Below are 25800 nucleotides of genomic sequence, written 5' to 3'. Positions count from 1 at the left end.
CACGGGGTTCCCTTCACCTCACGTTTCTCAATGCCTAACCGATACCAATGCAAAGGAACCCAGCCGAGAGGGACTCACCCAGGCGGCCGGCATCCTGCAGCTGAATCTTGAGCATCTCCATGGGTGTGGTGATGATCACTTGACACGTGCCGGCTCCGCAGCCTGCCAGCATCTCCCGGAACAGCGTCAACTTCTTCCTGCGTCACAGCGGCGCAACGCAGCACGCGGACGGCGCACGCTGTCAAAAACGCGGGATGGCACACCTCACAGCAGCAGCACCCTACACACTAAGATGATGCAAGGCATCGCAATGGTGCTGGTAATTAATAGCAAACCGCGATGGAAATGTATCGCTGGATGAGAATGCGTAGCGGCACAAATAGGGCACAAGAGGACACCACTTCCAAGATACGTGATTGCACTTTGCACTACAATGTCGAACGATGAGGAAACTAATGTCCCACTACACACTTCTGCACAAGACAATACCACGATGCATGGACAGGTTGTCTTGCTGCCTTCAGCAGGCACTGGTAACATATTTAATTGGCATCTAATGAAGAAGTGCATTTCCTGCACATGTATATGATCTAATTGAACGTTATCATGGCTGTACAAACTACGCTATATGGCCCAAATCCAGAGCGTGCGCTTATTTAATCTAGCCCACAGCCAGCATCACTCAATATTACTCCGCACCTTTCAAATTAAATACATTGGGATTCAGGCCGCAGAATGCTTGAGTATTGTACATGTGTGCTTATACCTCTGTACATCACTATCATGTCTCCTCTATATTTTCTCTCATATTTGTCCCCTATGTCTTCTGAATACGTCTAAATATATGTCTTATATTTTCTATGAATATTTACGTCTTTCCCACCTCTCCATCTCGTCTCAGAATGCAACTCTCTTCTCTATCTCTACTGAATAATCACTCTCCTCTTCCTACTGTTTCTTCTTAAAACGTCGTAAAGCTCTCCTTTCCAGCTCGATTGTGAATACAACTGGTTCGTATCTCTGATATCTTAATGAATGTTATATCATCTATATCCTATCTCTTATATATGTATCTTATCTCAAATTATTCTGACAATCATATTTCTTCTAGCTCATATAGTCTGAATGCTGTTCGCTTCTATCTCTCTTATATGACTGCATCTCTCCTATCATATGTTAATGCATATATCTCCTATAAATCTTATTTCGTAATCGCATGCTGTACGTTGCATTTCAACACATAGGCTTTCGCGACCAATATCATCCATAAGAGGGTCTTTTTCGGTTAGATCGCGTAATTATATTTACATAATATTTACGGAAATATGTTTACATATTATGGAGGTACGTTGCATGTCTGTGGCCCGTGGCTATGAACACATCAGTCAATCTGGCGATCGGAAGGTTTAGACACCCCTGGATTAGGGACTGTAAGAAAGTGTAATCCCTAATTCCCACTGTGTCTCAAAAGGAGCGCGTGTGTCCAAGCCAGGGCCGAGGTGAGGAGGGAAAGCGAGCTGGGAATTTCCCCGTTGTGTCACTCACTCGCTGTGAAGTTTAAAAGTCGCTCCCACGAGTGCCACTGGGCTCCCGGGAGCACCACCAGTCATACATTTTGCACAATTGAGCCCCTGTTTACAATCTCCTAGATAATCTGCTGAATGTTGAAATCCAGTCCAGTATGTGAATATCCACTTTCAGCTTTGATGCTATATGAAAACAAATATAACAGTACCATAGCTGTGGAATGTATACTATATCCCAGCAGTATTGGGAGAGTCTGCATTTCCTAATATAGATAAGCAGTGCACGCTCCTTGGAGCAAATCACAACACAATGTCACCATGCACGGTCACAGCGGGTGAAATTCTAAAAGTAAATAATGTATAAAACAATCATCCGAAGCTTAAATAAATTCCAATAGTGTCCATTTGATAAAAATATCAGAAATTATTGTGCACGAGTAGGCATCAGTTGTGGGGTAGGTTGCGTGAATATTTTTTACAGGTTATTTCAGTGAGACATAATTGACAGTGGTGCACAAGCAGAAATAACAAACAAAAAACTCACATTTGTCAATAACAATGGCCTAAAATATATATATATATATAATTGGGGACGTTTCGGGCAATGGGCATTGCCAGTTCACAGCACATAGAGAGGTCAGAGGTTAATTACAATGGGACACACAGCGCATCTACAAAATGACATTTTTAGAAACTAAACTAACTAAAACTAAAAAAGCTCAACGAGTGACTCATCACGTGGAAATGTATAGCGGGCCAATGCTCTAAACGCATGTTTATAAATGTGGAGGGAAAAAACCAGGAGACCCGGAGAAAAATCCACGTGATCACGGGGAGAGAGACATGCAAACTCCAAATATAATGGTGTGAGGTTCGGGATCGAACCCACAACCTCCTGTATCCCAGGCGAGGTAGTTAACATCTCGCCACCGTGGCACCGCTGACACACCACATTGCCACAGTTAGAATCTCACTTTAACATACGCCAAGAACACACGTGCAATAAACATGTCACAATAATTATTCTGACTACCACTTCTGTCAAACGTAATTTTCACCTGAAAAGCACACGCAGGAGGAGCACTAAAACTCATTTGCCTAGCCAGCCTTCCTTTTAGCGCCCTCTTGTGCTTGTTACAAGCGGTACAACCCAGGTACTTTGCACAAGGCCCAAGATAATAACAGTTGCCTTCTGCCTGCTAGACACACCGTTCACCTGGATGTGCCCTGTCTCCGGGATTAAACAGTAAATTCTGGTGATAGTTTAAGTGGAGAGACAGTGACATTTATTGCTGTAAAACGTACGGTGCAAAAAACACTTTAACTTTTCGGGTCCTGCAGGTTAACCCAATGGCATTTACAACCAAATCCATATGTACACGAGCAACTAAGAAGTCGGCAGTCCCCGACCTGGCAGATCGGTGAGAAGGGAGCCCTGTGGCTCACTCGCTCTGCTTGTCGTCGACAGACACTGGCGGAGCTGCCAATGCAATCAGAGTTGCTAGGTGTAGGCCGTAGTGGCCAAAGCAGTGGAAAAGGCCCCTCATGATATAATTAAGCAAGGGGACAGAAGTGAGTGTGCTGACTCTAGGAAGATAAGTTTACTGAGCATTCCAGGGAAGGTGTTTACCAAAAGTTTTTTTTCTCAACAGGAAAAACAAGCAGATGTAATCACGATGCAGGAAAGACCACAGTGGGCTTGGAGCGAGGATGTTAAGGAGTCCTTATTTTTACAAAAAAGCAAATACAGAAGAGTTTAGAAAGTGTAACTAATTATTGTATTTGTTTTGGAAAGTTTAAACAAGCATATGATTCTGCTATGAGGGAAGGCAACTCTTTTGCTGGTACGGCACAGTCTAAGCCATGATGACACCCATGTTTGTGTGAGGTTAAAGTGGGAGACATGAGAGTGATTTGAGGAATCAGTGTTCTGCAGCAGAGTTGTAAATTATCTCCTACTCTATTCTTAGCTCTTTCGGTAAAGTCACGTTGAAGGGAAACAATAAAATATATAAAAAACAATAAAAATTCTCACGACTTTTCGACCATAACACAAACGGTCGTCATCAGGTTTGTGTTATGGTCGAAACGTCGTTAGAATTTTTATTGTTATATATATTTTATTATTTTATTGTTTCCCTTCAACGTGACTTTACCGAAAGAGCTAAGAATATGAATTACTGCAGTCACAAAAGCTTTAAATAAAAATTTGTCTCCCACTCTGTTCAACATCTCACTCGAGTATGTGTTCACTACAACCATAAGTACACCCAGGGGTCAAAATGGGTCACTTGCAACCGAGACAGTTTTGGTAGAATATGGACGATGCAGGTTTGCAAGCAGCACCTTCACTGGGGTTGGACAATGGGGGCCTCTGAGATGAGCATTCCAAACACGCAGCTGATGGCAGCAATAAGGAATGGGCCTCATTCACCTTTACGAGAGGTATCGGAAGTGGGATTTTGGAGGTAGCAGAGGTTGGTGTATTGCTACAATAATAATGATAATCTGCATAACACGTGGGATTGTAAGATTATGCTATTAAGGCAGGGGTTTTTTGCGTACTACATGCACCACTTTAGAAGATGCAGCAGAGTTCATTCTGTGGTATCGTTTTCATCCTCTGGCACTCAAGCGTAGCCCTAAGCCACCAGTAAACAATCCAAATTACTCTGACTGCTTACTGTTAAATTCCTACAAAGCTGTACTAATTGTATTCACCGAAGAGAATATGGGCTGAGTAAACCTCTAACGGGGATATGAGGCCCCATAAGGTACTTAAAATAAAAAAAAATTACATTCAATGGTATAGCCTTTAAGCAGAAGCGTCCATTGGAGGCCCTTTCTACAACGGGGCCCAATTTAGACGATGTTACTGGATTGAGGGTCAGGGTAATATGTTATGAAATGTGCAGCTGTGCACGTTTCCCCACAAAATCCCGTGAGCACAGTGCAAGGCTGTGTCCGAGAGAACGCCACACTTGACTGTAGAGCCCCGTTTAGTCGAGGCCACCGTTTACTTTCATGTGCGGGGCGAGCCGGCAAGTGCACGTGCTTCAGGCCGAGCCGCATCCCGGGCGGGAGGCCAGAGGGCAGTGTCTCACCCACCCGTCTTTGCTGAGCATGTTCCTGAAGAAGTCATTGGCGGCGAGCTTGATGGCCTTCTCCGGCGTCACCAGGGTGAGGTTCACGGCCGCACCTAGGAGAAGGCAAAGGCGGGTGAGCTTCCTCACCACGGTGTCACGCACCACGTCTTGTGTGTGACCTCACCAGAGTGTCACACACCACGTCTTGTGTGTGACCTCACCAGAGTGTCACACACCACGTTCTGTGTGTGACCTCACCAGAGTGTCACACACCACGTCTTGTGTGTGACCTCACCACGGTGTCACACACCACGTCTTGTGTGTGACCTCACCACGGTGTCATGCACTACCTCCTGTGTGTGACCTCACCACGGTGTCATGAACCACCTCCTGTGTGTGACCTCACCACGGTGTCACACACCACGTCCTGTGTGTGACCTCACCACGGTGTCATGCACCACCTCCTGTGTGTGACCTCACCACGGTGTCATGCACCACCTCCTGTGTGTGACCTCACCACGGTGTCATGCACCACCTCCTGTGTGTGACCTCACCACGGTGTCATGCACCACTTCCTGTGTGTGACCTCACCACGGTGTCAGGCGCCACGTCTTGTGTGTATTTTAGTTCATGCCATGTTTTTATTTTGTAAAACTTTTTTAAATGTTTACTACTATAACGAGCCAAGAATGTCTGTGTATCCCGCGCATGAAGCCACTCCACGTTGGCCAGCCCCCCTCATTAATACTCATGAACAGGTGACGTCCTCCACATGGACCCCCCCCCTCCCCTCCATTAATAATCATGAGCAGGTGACGTCACTCCACATCGAACAGCCCCCCACATTAATAATGTAATATTAGAGGGTGACGTCACTCCACATGGGGGGGGGGGGGGGGCGAGGCGCCTCCTCCCCCCTCCTCAGCGTCAACTTACAACCCTCACTAAAAAGGCAGAACCCTCACATCACGCGATCTCCGTGACGCTGTTGAGACATGGAAGTAAAAAGGACGTCATGATGAACAAGGGATAATAACCTTTAAATGGAATAAGTCTGTCACCGCGGCCTTACAAATTGCACGTGAATTGATGCAATGAATATCACGTCGCGGTCTGCTTTTAGCTTGCAAGTTTGAGATTTACTGAAATACACCCGTCCTTGGATGGGCAAAAGGCTAGTCCTTAAATACATTTCAAATCACTCCTATACACAATAACTATGAAATTAAAATAAGAAACACACGGTTGCAGTCTCTAAAACCAAGTGCAGTTGCACTTAACAAGTGGCATTTTCCCTCATCATGTAAAGTCGTGCAGAGAACAATAATAATGTCTCATGCAACCCACTGCCACAGGCATAATATATAATTTGAAAGGTTAATTACCATTAAACAATTACATTTCTGTTATACAATAGACAGCTAAAATTTGTAGTGGTCGGGTCTGCTTGTAGCGTACGATGGCTTAAATCTGTGGTGCTCTGGGATTGAGGGCAGTGGGGCTTCATGAAACCCAAAAGAACGGCATGCATGGCGTTGCACAAGCACACGGGTAAAGAAGGAGAGGGACAGCAAATATTGGCTGGATCAACACGATTGAGGAAGGACGTCGAGCAAAGAGGGTGATGAGCGAAGGCAGCAGCCATGAAGCCAGTGCAAGGCGGGAGGGAACGGGGTGGAGAGATCTCATCGGGCCCCATTATCTGTGAAAGATGACGGCAGGGAACGAGCGGAGGACACAATGGGCCCCCCGTTGAAGCATGGGAGGATTCTCATGCCACTCACTCCCACACACGTCCACGCAGTGGATAAAACTCGGTAGGCGCATCTGCTTAACAGTCACCAATTGTAGTCGCCGTTTTATGTTTCACTTAGAAATGCAACACGAAATACTTTCATCGATGACACTCTGGCCCTGAAAGGAAAAGTAAGCGGAAAAGTTTTGGGAAATGGCGCTTCGTCATAGCACACATAGAGGCCAGAGAGGTAGGCCTTCCGAATTATTTTTTGCATGGACATCAATACCAACGATGTCGGCCTATCATCAAATGATTTGTTTAAAAATTATAACAAATGCCAATGTAAGATTATTACATGGCACCTCAGCAAATTGTGGGCAATACCTGTTACACATGGTTCATAGATGCTTCTACAATATCAGCCTTCATCCCATTAGCATCAATTTCATTGCATGCACCCTCTGCTGATAAGATAGAATAGAAAAGTGGAATTCTCACCACTGGGTTATAGAAAAGCACTGCTTCAATCTCTTGGAACACTGTGAATATAACCGACATGAGACATGGATGCATCACCTGACCCGTGAGAACAAGCCACCAACAATCGAGGTGAAGCGAGGCTTTCCATCGAAGTAGACCCCTCGAGAGGCATCTTGGTGGCGTTTATGCCTCAACTCAACCACTCCCTGCAACCAGCAGCCTCTGCCGGCCCTGGTCCTAGGAAGGGCCGAGGACCAGGGCCCAAGTAAACTCTAAACTATTTTTTATTTTGCCAGGTAAGGCCCACTGAGCTTTATAGCTCTTTTTCAGAAGCAACTTGGTCACAAATGATAGCCCAATGAAGTCGCTTATGTGGAAATTTATAGCAGCCAAATACTCTAAACGCACGATTCTAAATGTGGCGGTGGAAATCGCAGGACCCAAAGAAAAATCCATGCGACCACGGGGAGAATTTGCAAACTCCAAGAAAATAGGTGTCAGGGTCGGGTTCGAACCAACGACCTCTTGCATACCAAGCGAGGGAGTTAACATCTCACCACCACGGCCGCTCAACCAGCAGTGAGGCTCTGGGGGCTTAGATCCTCTCACTGTGTCCTCCCCACCATTTCCTCCCGCTACCCTCTGAAACCGGTGGAGTAGTGTGTGAGCAATTATGTTTTTCTTATCTTTTTCCAAAGTTTAAAGCAGGAAAGGGTTAGGTGATACGATTAGAGTTGGCTAGGTCAGTGCATTTCAGTCGGGTGAATGTTCATTTAATGGGAGGGAAATATGTTGAAAGAAGATGTAATTTTCAGTTGCTTCTCTACGTTGCGCATGTTTGCAGAGTTTGAGCGACCAACAGTCCTTGAACCGTGCCTGTATATTAAAACCTTCCAGTCCAAACTGTCCAAATATATAATTATGAATTATTAAACGTAAAAAGAAGTGCAACATGGGCGCTGTGCAATAAGTTTCCAAAATGCTTCCACCTCAAGTAATATGACCACTAGCTGCAATATATAGCAAGAGATCAGACTACATGAATTTTACATGTAAGGCAATGCGTAATAAATTAATATTTAAAAACATAAGCACTTTAGAGTGAATTGAGCCTGAAGGTTACAGACCTGCACGTGCACACAGTCCTACCCGAGTTGTATGTGTGTGGTGTTGGGACCACTCTGCGTGTGTGCGTGTGTGCATATAGATATAACTGCAGTCGACAGGAGTCGGAGCTGCTGCCTGCTTAAAGCCACTGCATTGATCGTCACACTTGGGCGTTTTTTTACGTGAGCATTCAATATGGACGCTCTAAAAGCAACATTAGGTTTGGCTATCAGGTAAAGACAACCACAGACATTAATCGAGATGTATTAGAAATATGTGAGTGAGAAAATCCATTTATTCCATTACAGTAGAAGACGTGGAACTTTAAAAGTCTACTAAACATATTCTTGGGTCTTTCGGTAAAGTCACGTAGATAGGTTCAAAGAAAAAAAAACTATGACATTTCGATCGCAACACAAGTGGTTATCATCAGGAAAAGGGGGTTAGCTTCTAAAGGCAAACTGTTTATAAAGGTTTGAAATGGGCGTAGCCCAAATGTCAGCAGCATGGGCGGGGCAGCTTATGTTAATGTAGTGGTGGGCAGCGATCGCGACGGTGGTGGGTTTTCCACCAATTAAAGGGCTGCCAGGTAAAAATTATCATGTTAATGTAAGATCGGTGAGTGGCCTCCAGGGCGAGCGCGCTGAGGTGGCTATGTTAATGTGAGAGATGAGCATGTTAGAGTAAGATCGGTGAGCGGCCTCCAGGGCGAGCGTGCTGAGGTGGCTATGTTAATGTGAGAGATTAGCATGTTAGAGTAAGATTGGTGAGTGGCCTCCAGGGCGAGTGCGCTGAGGTGGCTATGTTAATGTGAGAGATTAGCATGTTAAAGGAAGATCGGTGAGCGGCCTCGGTGCTGTTGCGGGTCCTGGCTGCGTCGCTGCTCGTCGTCATCTCTTCGTCCCCGACCATGTGGCTGATCTTCGTCAAAACCCTCTCCGTCGCCGTCGCTGCGCTAGTCGGACAGCTAGCGTAACGAAGCCGGAGATGGGGCTATGTGTTAGGATCGCCTATGTGTAGCTGCGTTACAAAATGTATCGCCCAGTGTGCTCTTAATAAATTAGAAGCCTTCTACCCGACGTGTCTCGGAGGTCGCTCACTACACTATGAGCTTGGGAAAGAGACAGTGGGAGGGAATTCTACAGTGGAGCAATGCAGGCAAAGAAGCAGAAAGGGCACTGTTGTGACCTGATTCAACAAGGCAACTCTTTTGCAGGAATGTGATAATACGATTATGTAGTGAACACAAAACACACGTTAAATATTTTACGTGCAAATTGTATGACAAACCACCGACAAGAGGCAACGCAACAGCCAGGTGGTAAGCTGGCACTACCAATCATTGCCCAAGCTCTATGGTCCTCGATATATTTTTATGTTTTCAGCCAATTAATTAATATTTACACATGATTGAGGAAACCAGAGCACCTGGAGAAAACTCAGGCATGCAAGGGGGCAACACTGTACCCCTTACAGAAGGGACAGATGATAATCTATTAATAAATTAAACATTGAGGAGTAAATTAATTCCTTTAGCCGTGGCAGTGGTGAAGTGACCATGCTCTCCCTGGGCTCGCTGGATCCACTGTGCAGTGGAACGTGCAGGGCCTCGTCTGGCTCACGAAAGCCATTGATGAACGCACAGGGAGTGCTCGTGTCAAAACCCAACAGCTGCGGCGCTTGGTCGCTTCTCACCTTACAAAGATTGTTCAATCAGATTCTATTTAGATTTGAGATTTTCGTGACTGCAGGGATCCATACTCTTTGGCTCTTTCGGTAAAGTCACGAAAGAACCAAAGAGTATCAATCAGATTCTGTCCTCAAGTGTTAAATTCCAAAGTCGTACATTGCGTAAGGCATGGCGTGTCCCCTTGGCAGCAACACTTTGGAATGTTGTGAATTGGGTTGTTTTTTATCATGTTGGTTTGATAACAATTAAACAAATTGCTTAGAACTCAAATGTATCCGCAGCACAGCTGAAGGGTATTTGGTGTAAAAAAAAAGCCGGCATTGGTTTGCAGAACTATGAAAAATGTGTCCTAGTATATACTGTACTGTGCACGTGGACAAACGAGCATGACATTTATAAAATTATAAGAATACCCAACACAACAGAAACAAACTGTGCAGGCATTGTGTAGAAGATTGGACGCTGCAGTTCCCAGAGCCAGACTTTGCAGCAGTGAGCATTGGTGACTAAAGTGTACTGATGAGTTCTAATGAGGATGAGACTGGTCGTCCTTATTTGTCTCTCGGTCTCACTGCTGTTGCCTGTCAGTTGGGTCACATTTGCTCAAATGTATTTGCTGGTGACTGAAAACAAGAGGACCACAATGCAATTCTTCAAGATCCTTGCTGGTTTTTGCATAATGCACAAAGGCTGAGTGCTTTTTGTACACGTTTCTGTGTGTTGTTTGAAACTCACGGAAAAACAGGCACAGACGTGTACATCGACATCAACACAAGTAGATACCTACATTCATACAGCCAATATATATACACAAAAAAATGCAAACACACAAAGGCAAGTACACACTTTTACACTTACACATCGACACTCACGCATAGGCATAAATATCACAAGCATAGTAAAATGCACACAGAGACAAAGAGTTGCTGAGCCGTGCAAACCATCTCAGCGAGCGCTGTTTAGGAGCATCTACTGAGGCCTCCATGGCACATGAAAGCATGGATGCGATGGCTGGCACCACGCCTGGCTGCCTTAGTTTGACCACACAATTCAGGTGGAGGGATGCACAGAAGAGGGAAAGATATCGTCCCAAACTTTACCAACCACTTATGTGGGACTAGAACATGCACTAAGCCGGGCCAAGCTGAGCCCCTACGGCCGGCTCGGCCTCACCGTCACCCAACATACACAGAAGACTAACTAAACTAATAATTTGTATTTTACCAAGTCAGGCCCACTGAGCTAAATAACTTTTTTCCAGAAGCGACCTGGCCACACGTGGTGATAGCTCAACGGCGTGGCTTATGGTGTGGAAATTTATAGCAGCAAAATTATCTAAACGAATGTTGATTATAAATGTAGAAGGAAAACCGGAGGAACCGGAGAAAAAACCATGCCGCCATGGGGAGAGATAAACGTAAACTCCAAATATACAGGCATCAGGATTGGAAACAAAACAACCTCCTGTATACCAGGCGAGGTAGTTAACATCTCACCACCGTGGCACCCCAAAACACATTCCCTGTATAAAGCAATCACACACAACATTCATTAAGCACAGTTATAACCTATTATCATTTATTCCCTTTCAATAATGCACTCCCACATATTAAACTGTGATCCTTGGTATGTTTGAAAGATGCCAAACACTGAGGTGTTAGTAACAACTGAAGACTGTCGCCTGTTTGAAAGCAATGAAGGTCACACTCAAGTTTATACTATATTAACTAGTTACCAATTTGTTACTTAAATTCCATGAAAACAATTATGAAATGCACTTACAGATGCTAGTAAATTAATTGATTATTAAGTAATTTTTATGTTTATGGTTTGAGTCCAATCCATCATTCATTCATTGATACCTTCATCATCTTCTGCTTCGACTACTGTCAGAATCATTCCACCAGTCTCCATGTCCTCGCCCGTAAACAAAAACAAGTTTCGTGGATATTGATTTAACGCTTTCGTGACTGCAGGGATTCATATTCTTGGTTCTTTACCGAAAGAACCAAGAATAAGTTTCGTAGATTCTTAGATCGCTCCAGGGATTCAAAATACAATTTCAGGTGAAATTTTAGATTGCCCTCACTGTATTAAAAACCTTCCATCGATTCACTATCTACCACTCCCTTCCTATCTCGATCTACTGCTTTCCTTACTACCATCGACTCCAGAAACTAAGACCTTTTCATCAGTTCCAGTCAGTCACTGCTCAAAGAGAGGCCTCGCTTTTTTCCTCTGCTGCCTTCGTGGTCTGGAACTCTCTCGACCCTGTCCCCCACTGCAGCCTCCCACAGCTAAGATATAGGCATGATACATTTATCTTTTCTTTCACTCATTACACACACAAAGTGCTTTCCACAAATGAACCACAATACCTTCCTCATTTCGTCAAGGAGCATAAACCATCATGCGAGCTCCGGTCATCCTCGCAGCGGCTTTTGGCTAACCATCGAACAAAGACGGTCACTGCATCGCACGCTTTCATATGCGCTTCTGTGGCCGTCTGCAATGCTCTTCCTTCCATTATTAGGAAGCCAATGAAGCTATTCACTTTTAAATCATCTAGACTGAAAAGTAATTTTAACAGAACTGCTTTTCATGCTTCGATTGATGACTTTCCCCCGCACGGTTGACTATGTACAGTAGTTCAACATACGTACATACATGTCGAGGGCTGAATGTTTGTGTCCATTGCATTCGTGCTCACCACAACAAACCGTAAATCCCACACTCCCCCACCCTCATCCCGCTCGCTTTTGTAAAGCATCTTGGGATGCAGTTGCATTGAGACGCTATAGAAATTGATGTTGTTGAACATTGAAACACAACACTCCCATACTCCCACTCGAGAATAAAAACAATTCCCGTCTCATTTTATGCACAGAGCCCCTCTGCTTTGCCTCATTATACTCCCTGCTCCCATGGCCCTTTAACGTCGCATATCTCCCACAGCCTCTTTAAGAAGCAGTGGCAATGAGAGGATTTATAAAGCACAATTGTAATGTACAGGACTTTGAAAACCTGAAAACCCCACGGGTTGTCGGGCCTGTGTGCTGCCTGCCATGGGCTACACCGTGGAGACGAGCGAGAAGCAGGCGTGCCACAGCGCGTCAGGGCGGCCCTGCTGCTTGTAATCAGAGAACTCTGGCCCGAGTGTACGAGTCACTCCATTGCTGCGTGCCACAGCGGTGGTTGCTATTCATTATCACCATGGCCACGAGATGAAAACACGGTTACCTGGGGGAATGGGGTCCGCCCAGGGGGGTCACGTTGCAAACGAGTCTGAAAATTCACCTTCGACACTGAAAAATTAGCACATTTGGTATCCACGCCATTCTCATGGCACAAAAGCTATCACACTCCTATGGCCTGTAAGATTTACTGAATATTTCGAAAATATAACAACAAAAAAAGCAGGTACCGTACACGGAAAGAGATTGTTTAAACTAAGTCCTGGCAAATAATGGCACAATCTTCTTTCGTATGAATTAATAGCAGCAGATTAATTATGAAAATGTTGATTTGTTATCCACTCAATTGTCTGTTCAGAAGCAAAGTAGATCTCGTCAATTCCTCCTTTAAACGAGTGAATACAGCAGCAGCATAGTGTTTATGATGTGGTCGATGGTTTGGATTCGTGGCCACATTCGCATGTTGCCAAATTTTTGGTGCGCCATTTGTACAATATTGTAGTGAGTCCAACTGATTCGCAGACGTTACCTTGGGAGCAGCACTATTTATTCCGCATTAACACGGAACACAACACAATCTACACTCGGGTCTCGAATGTCCATCTAACCACGCTACGGCTGAACTAGACACGGTTCGCTATCCCGGTCCGGACCACAAGCTGGGTCCCGGACCGAGTGGCTAGAGGCTTCTTCTCCCCGACGTGGACCTTCCAACACCAACACTTGAAGAACCCCGAGCTCCTCACGGAGCTCCCGTTATATGCTCCCGGGCTGAGGCTGGCTCCGCCCTTAGCCCCGCCCACCGTCCAGGCTTCTCGAGCTCCTTCTCGAATATTCCCGAGAGCTCTTCAGGACCACGTGACCACCCCTCGGCCCCCGTCCACCGGTGCCGCCCCCTCCAGTATCGTCTCGTCACGTGACAACAGGTCAGCCAGAGTGTCATGCCCCAGAGTAACCCTGGCTGGCTGACGCTCCCTCTCGCTCGCTCACTCGGAGCCGGTATCGCACACACTGCTTGCGGTGCCTCCGCGCTAACCGGCGCTCACCCAACCACCGCTAGAGTTGGTACTGCAGCCCGTAATCCGGGCTGCCCGTAATGACAACATTACCGGCCGTGACTTCGCAAGTCCCGGCACCATACAGTTACGAGGACAGTCACTACAATATCACCAGCAGAGGGAAAACTACAGACTAAGCAGCTTGTGTGTATCTGTCCTAGTGAGCGTCTTAATTAGACAACTGATCCACACAACAGTGGCCTTGATCGTGTCCCTAGCTATGCCAAGTGGGGATTGAGTGGCGGCAGTTGTCTCAAGCGGAGCAGAGTAAGCCGTCTCTTGCTCAGTGTGGATTGGGTGATTCAGCTGGGTTGATTTAGCAAGTAAAACACGATGCTGAATGCTTCAGAAGTTGATGCTGAAGTACATCTTGGCTCAAGCCTTCTCAGAATCTCGACAACCAATTTAAAAGTCAACAACAGAGAAAACAATACCGCTAAGTCAGCGATGATGGGGAAAAGTTCTACACGTGAACGAGACTTAAGAGTGATCTCAATAAGGTGGTTATTTGTGCTGCAGATTAATGTTGTTTTATAATCCACTGAGTTATCCACTGAATTGTAAAAGTGAAGTGGATATATTTCAGATGGTGACTGATGATAGTAAACTACCTTCATGCTAATCAGTGGCCGCCTTAATACACGTGAGAATAACGGAGACATAGGCAGGAAGAGGGCAGACCACATCTTATTATGTGATGGGAGTCTAATATCCAGAGACTAATAAAAAGAAGACTTTCAGTCTATTACTTAAAGTCTGCTCAGAGACGACTGTCAATCACTAATCTAAAAACCCCCATCAGAGGCAAGTCAATCTATTATATAAACATCCTAACAGAAACCAGCGTATTAGTGTGGTGTTTAAAACATTATAAGAGATTTATAAAACCACTCAACTGAAAACCATTTTCATCTAAAGATCACACAGAAACATTCAGCCACGAACACAGAAAACAATAATAAAGCTCAAACTGGTGAAAAATATTTTTACAAAGTTTTGCCATTTTAGGAATGTGAGAAAGAAGACACACGTGACAAAGATTACGAGCCAGGTGACACGGATGGAGAGCCTTAGACGGAACTCGTCTCAGCTGGTGTTGGCAGGATCGTGAGCAGCAATGATCATGGTGGTGGTGGTAGTACAGTACAACTCGTGGTGATGCACACGCGTGCTTCCGCTGGCCTTGTGAATCTATCAGCAATACCAAGATGAGAATGGGCTTTGTGGTAATATTTAAAACCTTGGAACTTTTTTCCTCGCAATCATGAAACCAAAATCCAAATGATAAATTAATGTCCGAGTGTTCCTATAAGGTCATTTGGAAGAGGCTTTGGCTTTTGCAGAATTGGGGTGAGATTCTGGACACACGTGATCACATGTTGTTACAAGTTGAAGATATATTTGAAATATAAAAAAAAACATTCTGAAGTCAGACCTGTGTCGTGCACTCTCTTCTTATTTGTTTACAGATGAGGAAATGATTAACCAGGAAAAAAAAAAACGTCTTTTAGACAAACATTTGTCCAAGTTGCCAAGGGCATCAACCTGGTTGTGTCAGCAGTAAATCAAACGTCACAGTCAAGTTCAGTGGTAGGAACCCGACACACCGAAAACAAAGAACCAAAGGGTACACGTCAATACTTGTCATAGCGGGGTTTAAAGGTGCCCCATAGCTCATAATTCAACACAGAAGCTGCATCAAAAAGGTGGCGTTTCATAGAGCAGGGTTAAGTGTTCCAATGGAGGCATTCCATATGCATTGCTTCACGTGTATATAACCATTGTCAAGGTACGCGGAACTCAGGCCAGTGCTGTAAAATAATATACATGTCAAACGTTTAGTTCTGTTGATTTTTATTGCTTTAAGATCTTTGTAATTTTTCCCCCAAATAATTTCCAATTGTGCCCGTGGTGTTAGTGCACACCCCCCTGTGACGGAACAATATCAGAAAGACGACGTCAAATAACTGCTTCTGAAGTCACTTCGACAGGCCTCTATCCACACGAGCATCATGTGCTTTTATATGCTCTGCAATGAGTATTCATCGCATGCCATTCAAACTGAATTGTTTAAGTCTCAGAGCTGAAATATAAACATGAAAATCGAATGAGTGACCTTGCTGAGACTATCTACTCACTACAACTGAGAACCTGGTTAAATCACAACAAGCTGCCCAGATTCAAACCCAGCCCCTTATCTGTAGAGGCTCGATGCCCTCATCCCTGAGCCACCCTAACCACCTCTTCTTCAATATATGTTTTTGAAAGGAAATATTTGGCACCGTTTAGAATAACCCACTGCACACAAGACAAAGTATGCTAAATGTGTCATTGAGATATATTATCTTAACATACACGCCTTATGTTTAACTGCTTTAAAGTCTACTTGTTGAAGTAACACAATCATGGCATGGCTTTGAGTTCAATGAGCATCTTCAGCAAGGTGTGGCTACAACCATCCACAAAATAATTGAACTGCAGCAGCAGCACCAGCTATAGCCCATTGCCTCAAATGTAAAGTTCTGCATGAATGCTTATTTACAAGTACTCATTGCACTTGTGTGTGCATATTCTCAGTCTGGATTCAAGCTGTAATAATAAGATATACATACTCTTTGGTTCTTTCGGTAAAGTCATGTAGGACGACCACTTGTGTTGCGATCGAAACATTGTGATATATTATTTTTATTTTATTTTTCTACCTACGTGACTTTACCGAAAGAACCAAAGAGTATGGATTCCCGGAGTCACGAAAGCTTCAAATCAAGATATATAGATGTTATTTTTATGTATTGCATCGCTGTAAGATTGTGTAAGTGGTCCAGCAAAAAGACCCCCGTTTTTAGCAATTACCGTTGATAAGATTGCTCCGTCAGTCTCGTGTTTAAAGACCCGGGCATTAACATGCTGCTGGATTCGGTGACGTGCCCCAGACCTGTCAATAATACTCCAGCAGAAAACATGCTATATTTGTATTCAGGGCTGAAAGTTGTGGGGAGAAGCACTTTTGAGCCCAGCCCCGAGCACAACGTTTGAGTGGCAATGACATGCGTTGGTAGTCACATACCTCGGTACATCCCAAAGTATCCATCCGATCGCACGGTCTTGATGAGACAATCAAACCTGCAATGCCACACACCAGGCAATTATACAATGGTGAGTCCAAAAGCAACGTGACTCCAGCATGTGTGGGATGTGGCCTCTGAGCCTCCTTGCTTGAGAACGCAGCACCAGTCAAATTAACCTAAATGGTGAAGGGGCAACTGCAGGGATGGGGGCGTTTAGTTTAAAGTGAATCGAGAATAATTTAATTTCTGTCCATAGTGGGTGAAAACTAAGATTATTCAGGATTGCTTAACCCCAGATTACACCACTCTAGGTGAGTCAAGCAATTTTCACAAGTTATAGCTGTGGTAGTTTGATTCAAGAGTATATTGTTTTTTATTGTTTTTTTTTATTATCTCATTTGTATTGTTTCTCATGCTTTCCTCCAGTCCTGCTTGCGCCATTAGCCCACACCAGCCCCTCAATCCTGCCCGTGGGGGCGACAGAGTTGTGCGCGTATGGGGCACGTCTCCCCGGGGCCCGTGCGGGCGTGTGGAGTGCCTCACAGCAGAATACGGCCTCGGACACCCTCACGCTCATGCATCCACCAAGAGCACGATCAACGACGGCTTTATTTAGTCTAAGATAATCGTCCTTGACCGATGTATTACGCAGCCATCAAGTATAAACGTCGTGCACCCCCTTCATTAATTAATTCTTATGTTTTTTGGCAGTAACAAGTGGAAAAATCAAATGTTCAATCCAAAGGTGGAAAGTGCATGCAATTTGCACCACAGTTAATGCTGCAGTTGTATGTGTGGTCAGTGGTTAAGATGTTGAATATGTAATTGAAATTCCTGAATATTATCTTTGATCTTTTAAAGTCATTTGGATGTTTTTAGTTCGATGCACACATTTCAAATATATGAAATCCAAGTCCACTCTTCAAGAACAGCCAAGTGACCTTTGCTAACCTCACAATCAGGCAGTGTCTCTTTAATCCATTTTGTTTTTCGGTTAGGCCACATGGGAGTAGTTTTATACTCAAATTATTGTCATTAACGCTCCACCACCTGACAAGATCGTCACGTTTACAAAGATGTATATGTACGTGCCAATGTATTGATCAAATTCTGACCAATAAAAACCACCGGTGGCTTGATTCATGACTGAATCGAGCAGTGCCTCGGCATTTAACGGCCCTGATGGGAACGTGGTGAAGTGTGGAGCCCCCCTGGTGAAGGGCGAGGCAAGCGCTCACATGTTTCGGTACATGCGCTGTCCCTCCTGCTGGTTTTGCAGACGCGTTTTGGCCAGGTCGATAGGGAAGACGCACGTGACCCCAATGAGCCCGGCGATGCCGCCATTGATCAGCTTGGCCGGAAGGCTGCACGCAACATCAACAGTTCACCGCCGTGAGCAGGCACAGCTTCCACCATCGCGAACCACCACACAGGTACACCACCCCGCAGCTACACCACGACACAGCCACACCACACCACAGCCACACCACCACACAGGTACACCACGCAGCCACACCACCACGCAGCTACACCACCACACAAGTACATCAGCACGCAGCCATACCACTCCACATCCACACCCCCACCGCAAGCCACACCACCACACAGCAACACCACTACAAAGCCACACCACCACGCAGCCAAACAGCCACACCACCTCACATCCACACCACCACACAGCCACAACCCCATCATCCACACCACCACGCAGGCATAACACTATCCAGTCACACCACCACACTTTAAAATGTCCCAGTTCATACTGCAAACAGCATGTTATAAATATAGCATACATTTCAAATTGCTGGAAGAAAAATGTTTCCAATGTTTCACATTTCGCAACCATCAACACAAAAGGTCTCATATCTACATATGCGCCAGACAAAGATGTTCCCAGCCTATGTGGTTTGCCAAGTGGTGACAAGGGGAGAGAACATCGAGGTGGAAGGAGAGACAGGGAGAGGCTGGGGTTTCGAATAGGGAGTGGATTTCCAATAATGGAGGCATCTTGTTGGCAATGCCCAGGCCAGGGCTGGGATGGGCGGTCCCAAGGGCTATCCCAAGGGGGCCTGGGACCGCTCTCATTTGTTTATTCGATGTAAAGATAGAGAATTCGTGGCTCGTATCCCAGGAATCCGCTTGCTCACCTCAGTGGTTTCTCGGCCATTTAACAGAAAGCTCTGCTGCGAGGCGTGGACGCGGTCGCTGATTCACGGTTGCTCCTGTCTCTGCTCCGTTCCTTGCTCCTTGCGTCTGCAGGGGCTGAGCTGCTGCTGCTGCTGTCCCAGCTGTAGTCTTCTGGACCCAGGACTCGACTCGTACCTACGAGTAAACAGCAACATGGGTTCACCTGAAATAACATGACCGAGGGCTACCTTAGGTTACGTAACACAGGGGCAGATTCGAGTTGCACAACACGGGCACTAATGGAACTAAAAGCAACGCCAACATGGAGTCATGCAATAGATGAGCAGTATAGCACTGGCTGTACAAAAGAGGAGCAGTACAGCACTGGCTGTGGTAGTGCCAAGGCCATCGGTCACCTGCTGCGGATACTCCTCTCGGCACCCTGTGGAGGAAAATCTCTTGAGTCATACTGTAAATACAAAGCAGAGGATGCAATGCCTCTTGCACCCACTTCCAGTGCTCTTATGCACGTAGAGTAACAAAGACAGCTATCACTGCCGCCTCAAACACCCATCTCTGCCCATTAAAGTTGACCTCTCCATTCCTATGCAGTCCATCAGGAACGTATCTTACTCGTGCAGCATATCTCCTGACCTGCCTCTCATGCTCTCCCGCATGATTAACGTCACATCCTAAACGAAGTCGTCGACCAACGTGCACGCCTTCACGTCACACGGTGGGAGAGGGGGGGGGTTAAACCGCAGACACAGACGTGGCTATGACACGCGGCTCTCGGGTTTGGGGGATGGCTAATGCATGAGAGCGGCCAGAAGGTGGCGAAAGATTTAATCGTCAGAATGTCAAAATCAGAATATTTATTTATACTGGAGGAATCCTATGAGCAATAAAGCTATTTTTCACAGATGTCCAGTAGGGGCGGAAAAAAAACTTTACAAAAACAAAAATATAAAAACACGATAGTATCATTAGACCTCCTTTGCCAGTACCAAAATATAATAATAGGGTTTTTCCCCTTTTTTCTGGCAACAAAACTGAAACCTTTTTACAAGGATTCATGTCTGCATTAGCCACAATACCTGCAGTCAAAATGCAAACAAAAAATATACTATGATAATATATGCATTGTCCTTGAAACTGATTGGTCCACACCAAGGGACCAATCAGTTTCAAAGACAATGCATATATTATCATAGTGTGTTTTTGTTTGCTTTTTGACTGCAGGTATTGCGGTTAATGCAGACATGAATCCTTGTAAAAAGGTTTCAGTTTTGTTGCCAGAAAAAAGGGGAAAACCCCTATTATTATAACACGATAGTAGTGCAAAATACAAGAAAGGTAATCAAATCACCCAAAACACAAACAAGTAAAACTAAACCATCCCCATCCTACCAGACAAAGCCCACTGAGGCATTCACTTATTTTTCGGAAGCGACCTTGCCACAAATTACGCCAATGAATGGTCGGGGGGAGAGTGATTCCGAGTTGGTAGTGGAGGCGTGAGAGCACGTGAGCTCGGGAGGAATGTCACCGTTCGCAGCGGTGCCAGGGACTCGCTCCCCCCCGACCCCCCCAGCTACGACCAAGCCTATTCCAACCCTCTATTTCAATCCCTCTTGTTCTAGCGTCATTACAACTACACCACCACTTACAAATAACCCAATTGTTACTTTCAAATCATTATCATCATATGTTAAATTTAATAATTGCTGTAAAGCAGCATGGTAAATGCACTCTATAAAGCGAGGTAAGATTAGAAGGACGCGAGACGGCGCGTGCCAAGTGTGCGGGTCTCACGCTGAATGCGTCCCCACTCGAGGGATGGGACATCACAGATTGTTAGAAATCTTCCGCACTGAGGCTGGGCACTGGGGCCCTCCTGTGAGCTTTCATAAAGCTCCGTCGACGGCAGGGGTTAGCGACGTGAGTGGAAATTTCTATTACATACAAGGACCCGAATTACGAACATGACTTTGGAATTGAGTTACGTAATTTTTTTTTATTAATGACATTGTACTTTTAATTTTGAATTAATCAAACGGTGGGGGGAGGCTTTTAATGTAAACCTCGCATTTGGCTTTATCCAAGGGCGTTTCCTCATTTGTCAATTCGGAAAATGTGGCACAGAGAAACTCCCTCCACCAGGCCGGCCTGGTGGTGGAGGTCTCCTCCGCTAGCAGCGGCACAAACTCCAGCTGTGCCACAAGAAACCTCAAGCGCATTCGCAGCAGTGTTATTTTATTTAAATCATTGTTTGAGTTTGTATTATTTCATTCAAGTTAAACACATTGGTTACATCAAGAATAATTTACCCCATGCCCTCAGCTCCTGGCCATGTAGCGCGCATCACATCTAATTACGGAGCACTAAAATAATATCTCGCGCATCACGCTATGAACTTGGCCGCCTGAGTATGATTCCTAGCCATAGCTGACATCAGTGGAGAGTGATATCAGAGGCAATGTTGGGATCTCCCTTCACCAGCCTGCATGAACCATCATGGTAAAGTATGGCAAATCGATCCCCATGACGAGTATATTGGTAAAGGGCTGCACTTTTTAATCATTATTGTTATCTTTACATTTTTCTTGTGGCCATTGATTGTGTTAAGGAATCAGTGACTGAGCAAGTTTGATTTGTCCGTGATTCGAATTTCCAAATGTATTTCCACACGGAATCTTGTCAAGGCAGGCTAATCCGCAGCAGCATGTGGGCGTGAGTTACGAGCTAAGCCGGAACACAAAGCCACCCTCCTCCACTCTGCGCTATTGATTTAACGGTCATGTGTCGCCCTAATGCACGGTCGGTCAGTGCAGCCAGCTCTCGCATTAGTCACACAAAGTGTATCCTTTGTGATGTAGCCTGTCAGGGGCCAGGCTGCCCCTCTCGCGTTGGCCTACAGGGACTGCAGCGGTAAGGCAGCTACTCACATCAGTGTGCCCTTCAAATGATGCTGCAGGTGCACTGTAAACTGGTGAGGTTCAAAGAAGGCAGGAGACATTGCCAATAGGAAGGGACCTCCTCCTTGAAAGCACATTTTTGTTGTTGTTTAATTACTGTATTTCTATCATTCTACATCGATGCTCACTGCTTTCTCCAACCTGCACTAACTCGGCTGGTAAAATAGATTTAAAAAGACCCCTCACAAACCGCATGGCGTGGGGAGGCTGTCATCCAGCAGTGGATTTTAGAATAGGGCCGCACACGTGCAAGATTATTAACGACGAACTCAGCAGCAATCGGAAGAGTGGATGTTCATGTCCTGGTCAAGGGTTGACTCGGCCCTTCATCCCTTGTTGTCCTTTCCCCGCACCCCCGATTAGCACAGTTGGCTACATGTGGTGTGAAAGTTCAACATACATACATACATCCCTCCGGAGATCATGACCTCAGTGGCCCTTTATCCTTGTCCTACGGAAAGACTCAGCGCCACCATCGAAATTTTGAATGTTCAGCACTGGCTCTGAGCTGTTGAACAGATGAGTACCACACCTCATGCTGAGTTGAGCAGGAAACCACAGACTCTGAGTCTCGACTTGACCACTGAGTTGGGAAAGCAGCTTCTGAGACACAGGCGAGTGCCACACAGAGCAGGTCGCGGCTCGGTATTGGAAGTTAAACTGGGGAGAGTAGAGGTGGAGGAGGGAGATGTAAGCACAGTACTTCAGAAAACCGACAGTATGAGGCAGCACCTCATGACATAACCATTGCAGACACACATCAGCCATTATCCTTGCAACATATCTGTCAACATGAAATTAAATGCTCCCGATTCATTTCCATTCAACTACTGCAAAACAGCATTCTTGCAAGAGAAATGTAACTTTGCACTTGATCCAATGCGAGCGTTAACAATACCGTGCAGTTTGACCCATGAGGTGTGTTGTGGCCTTCTGGATGTACCCCTCTCAACAGATGCACAAGTGTTTGTAAAGCCTGTGGTATGAAACCATCGGTGACTTGCATCTATTTTACTCTAGCTGATTACTTAGGATCTCCTTCACCTCCCTGGTAATACGAGTACAGCGCCCGTCGGTGTGTGACAATTGGAGGTGAGAGCTAATTGGAGGTGAGAAAGGTATTTAGTGAGCACCACCGCTGCCCCGACCGAGACATTGCTGTGTCCTGCATACCACACCAAGAGGGGCAGCACGACAGATGTTGCTTTAATGCCAACCGGTACGGATTTCCCCTTGCACCAACATAATGAGGTCTGCCCGAGTTTGCGTGACGGCTTTGGAGCGGAGCGATAATCCTGCTCTCCGGCGCCTTAACGCCCAATGGGCCCAGCCCCCTCACCCACCCCTCGAACCCAGCACAAGGTAAAGAGGGGAACTGAGCAACCCCCGCTCCGAATCACGGTTGCGTTTCTTCCCTCAGGCCCTGGTTCTGTCAAATTTAGAGAGCGCCGAGGCAGCACGGATTAGGGGTAGAGGGGGGGCCAGTGTGGGTGGCAATCAATTACGCTGCCCGTCGCCACCTCCTGCCAAATTACCCCGAGAGCCCGTGTGCAGCGCAGCACAGGGATATTGTCCTCCGAAGCATGTGTACACTTTTTCGGCGGCAATGGAAAAAGGTTGCCGCGAATGATGTGGTGGTGGTGACGCCCGTGCTGCTGCTGCTGCTGCTGCTCCTGCGTTGGCAGTGGTGCACAAACTCAACACACCTGTCAATAACACTGTGGTCTTAAATATATATACAAAATAGGCGATATTATTGGCAATGGGCCCTTCTTTTTAATAGAGCATAACATATAGAGGTCAGAGATATAGAGTGGATAATACGCGTTGGAGACTACACAATAGAACCTGATGAGAATTACATTTCTGTTTATGATCACTCAGCTTGTTTACCAGGGAAAGCCTCACCGAGCCTCGTGACTTTTTCAGGAGGGTTCTGCCAAGTTTTCACAGTAGCTTTCAATTTGTTTGAAAATATTTCATTCTTATATGGCCCCGTGGTGTAAAGTGCAGTCTCCAACTCGTATTATAAATTCAATCTCTCTGACCTCTCTAGCTATTGGCTATGAAGAGCCATTGTCCAAAACAACGCCTATGAGATATATAACTTCTTTTAAAATCGTGGTATTCATAATGTAAAGGTCCATCGATGTATCGATACTTCAGCTCATGATACATGCAACGTATTTCGTGTGAGAAAATCTCTTTTTGATCAATATACATTGTCTATATATATTATTTGGGTGTTTCGGTAAAGTCACGTAGATAGAAAAAAATAATAACAATACAATAATAAAAATTAAAATGAAAATAAAGTGAATGAAAAATAATTTTAAAAAATCATCTATATATGTTGTATCTAATGGATTCACGTAACGCCTGCATACACTCCATATACTAGCATTCACTGCGGTGTTAAAAATAGAATCTATTATTGAATCGAATCGGCAATTCAAGGCCTCGCCGGCAGTGAATCATTCCACCTCTCTTGTACAGCACAGACACACTGCCACATGGGACATATGTGTATTTATGGCTTTGGTTGTGTGTCAATACGTGTGTGTGGAGCAGTAGTGCAGCAGTTAGCACACTGTGCTATGAACCTGGGGACCCGGGTTCCATTCCTGCTCACGATCAACACCAGTGACAACTATCAGAAACAGTCCTGGGCCTCCCTTAGATCGACTCAGCCTCAAATGAGTACCTGGTGGTGTGTGTAAACATTGCCACTGGGGAGAAAAAAGTGCTCGGGCATGGTACTGGCCACCCACCTCGTGCGCCGTACTAGCAACATAAACCCAATTCAAGACACAAAGGCAGATACAACAGCAGAGAACACAAAGACACAGATTTCATACCTTCCCGAAGAGGTGGTTCAAACTAGATTTGGTGCTTTCGTGACTGCAGGAATTAATCTTTGGTTTATGTCGCTGTGTTGTCTCTACCTATAGTTTTGTACCTGGGTGCCTCTAAGTGTGCGCTACGGTGCCCTCTCTGTGCGCCTGACAACTTATATCATGCTAATTTGTGTACCATTGTCTCTGATTCCCAGCCCCCCCATCTCTAGCTATTTAAAGCCTCTTAACTGTGTGCGTGTCTCCCCCCATAGGTCTCTCTACGGTATGTATTCCACCACTATCTTAAATTTCACACTTAACTTACAATTTAACAATCTTTGAAATAGCGTATTCAACAAGACCATGCGTTAATTGTGTTTTAACCAACCGTCTGTGTTGCTTTATACAGTTTCCAAATTTTGCTAAACCCTGTTTGATTTAGTGTGATGCTCCGTCTCTCTGTATCCCCTGGTATATCTGTGTTAATTCCCTCTACTTAAGGTCTGTATATATATCTGCGGTTATGTGTTTCCTCTACCTGATGATGATTGCTTGTGTTGCAATCGAAACGTCGTATATTATGTAATTTTATTTTTTCTTATTTCTACGTGATTTTACAGAAAAAAAACAAAAATTAATTCCTGCAGTCACGAAAGCACCAAATCTAGTTTCTATATGTGGGATCTTTGTCTTGCGTGTGTGTCAAAGCGGTTAGCGTTCTGCACCCCGAGTTCGATTCTCACTCATGGCTAACATCAGTAGAAAAATACCTAAACCGTTTCTAGGCCTCTCTTACATTGATTAAGCCTTAAATGAGTACCTCGTGTGACACGTGTAAACCCCAGCAGTGGTGAGAGCAGGGCACTCGGGTGTGCTGCTATCGACAACACCCTCTCATCGCCACGCCGAAC

At 45.3% G+C, this 25800-nt stretch overlaps 1 protein-coding gene across 2 annotated transcripts in view; it reads right to left on the bottom strand.

The window, feature by feature from the left end:
- LOC116945470 (mitochondrial glutamate carrier 1-like) overlaps positions 1-25800 on the bottom strand; it is a 103780-nt gene that overhangs the window by 26912 nt on the left and 51068 nt on the right. For both annotated transcript variants that reach the window (XM_032959792.2, XM_032959791.2), the window contains 5 exons: positions 19095-19269; positions 18186-18311; positions 16947-17002; positions 4635-4725; positions 79-197 (listed from right to left, as the gene is read on the bottom strand). In XM_032959792.2, the coding sequence (XP_032815683.1) occupies positions 79-197; positions 4635-4725; positions 16947-17002; positions 18186-18311; positions 19095-19114 (412 nt within the window). In that variant the 5' untranslated portion in view covers positions 19115-19269. The remainder of the gene's footprint in view (positions 1-78; positions 198-4634; positions 4726-16946; positions 17003-18185; positions 18312-19094; positions 19270-25800) is intronic.

Source organism: Petromyzon marinus, chromosome 24, assembly GCF_048934315.1.
Source record: "Petromyzon marinus isolate PM22_M1 ecotype Great Lakes invasive population chromosome 24, UKy_Petmar_22M1.pri1.0, whole genome shotgun sequence".
In the NCBI taxonomy this organism is placed as follows: domain Eukaryota; kingdom Metazoa; phylum Chordata; class Hyperoartia; order Petromyzontiformes; family Petromyzontidae; genus Petromyzon; species Petromyzon marinus.
This window is presented reverse-complemented; position numbering and strand designations above follow the sequence as displayed.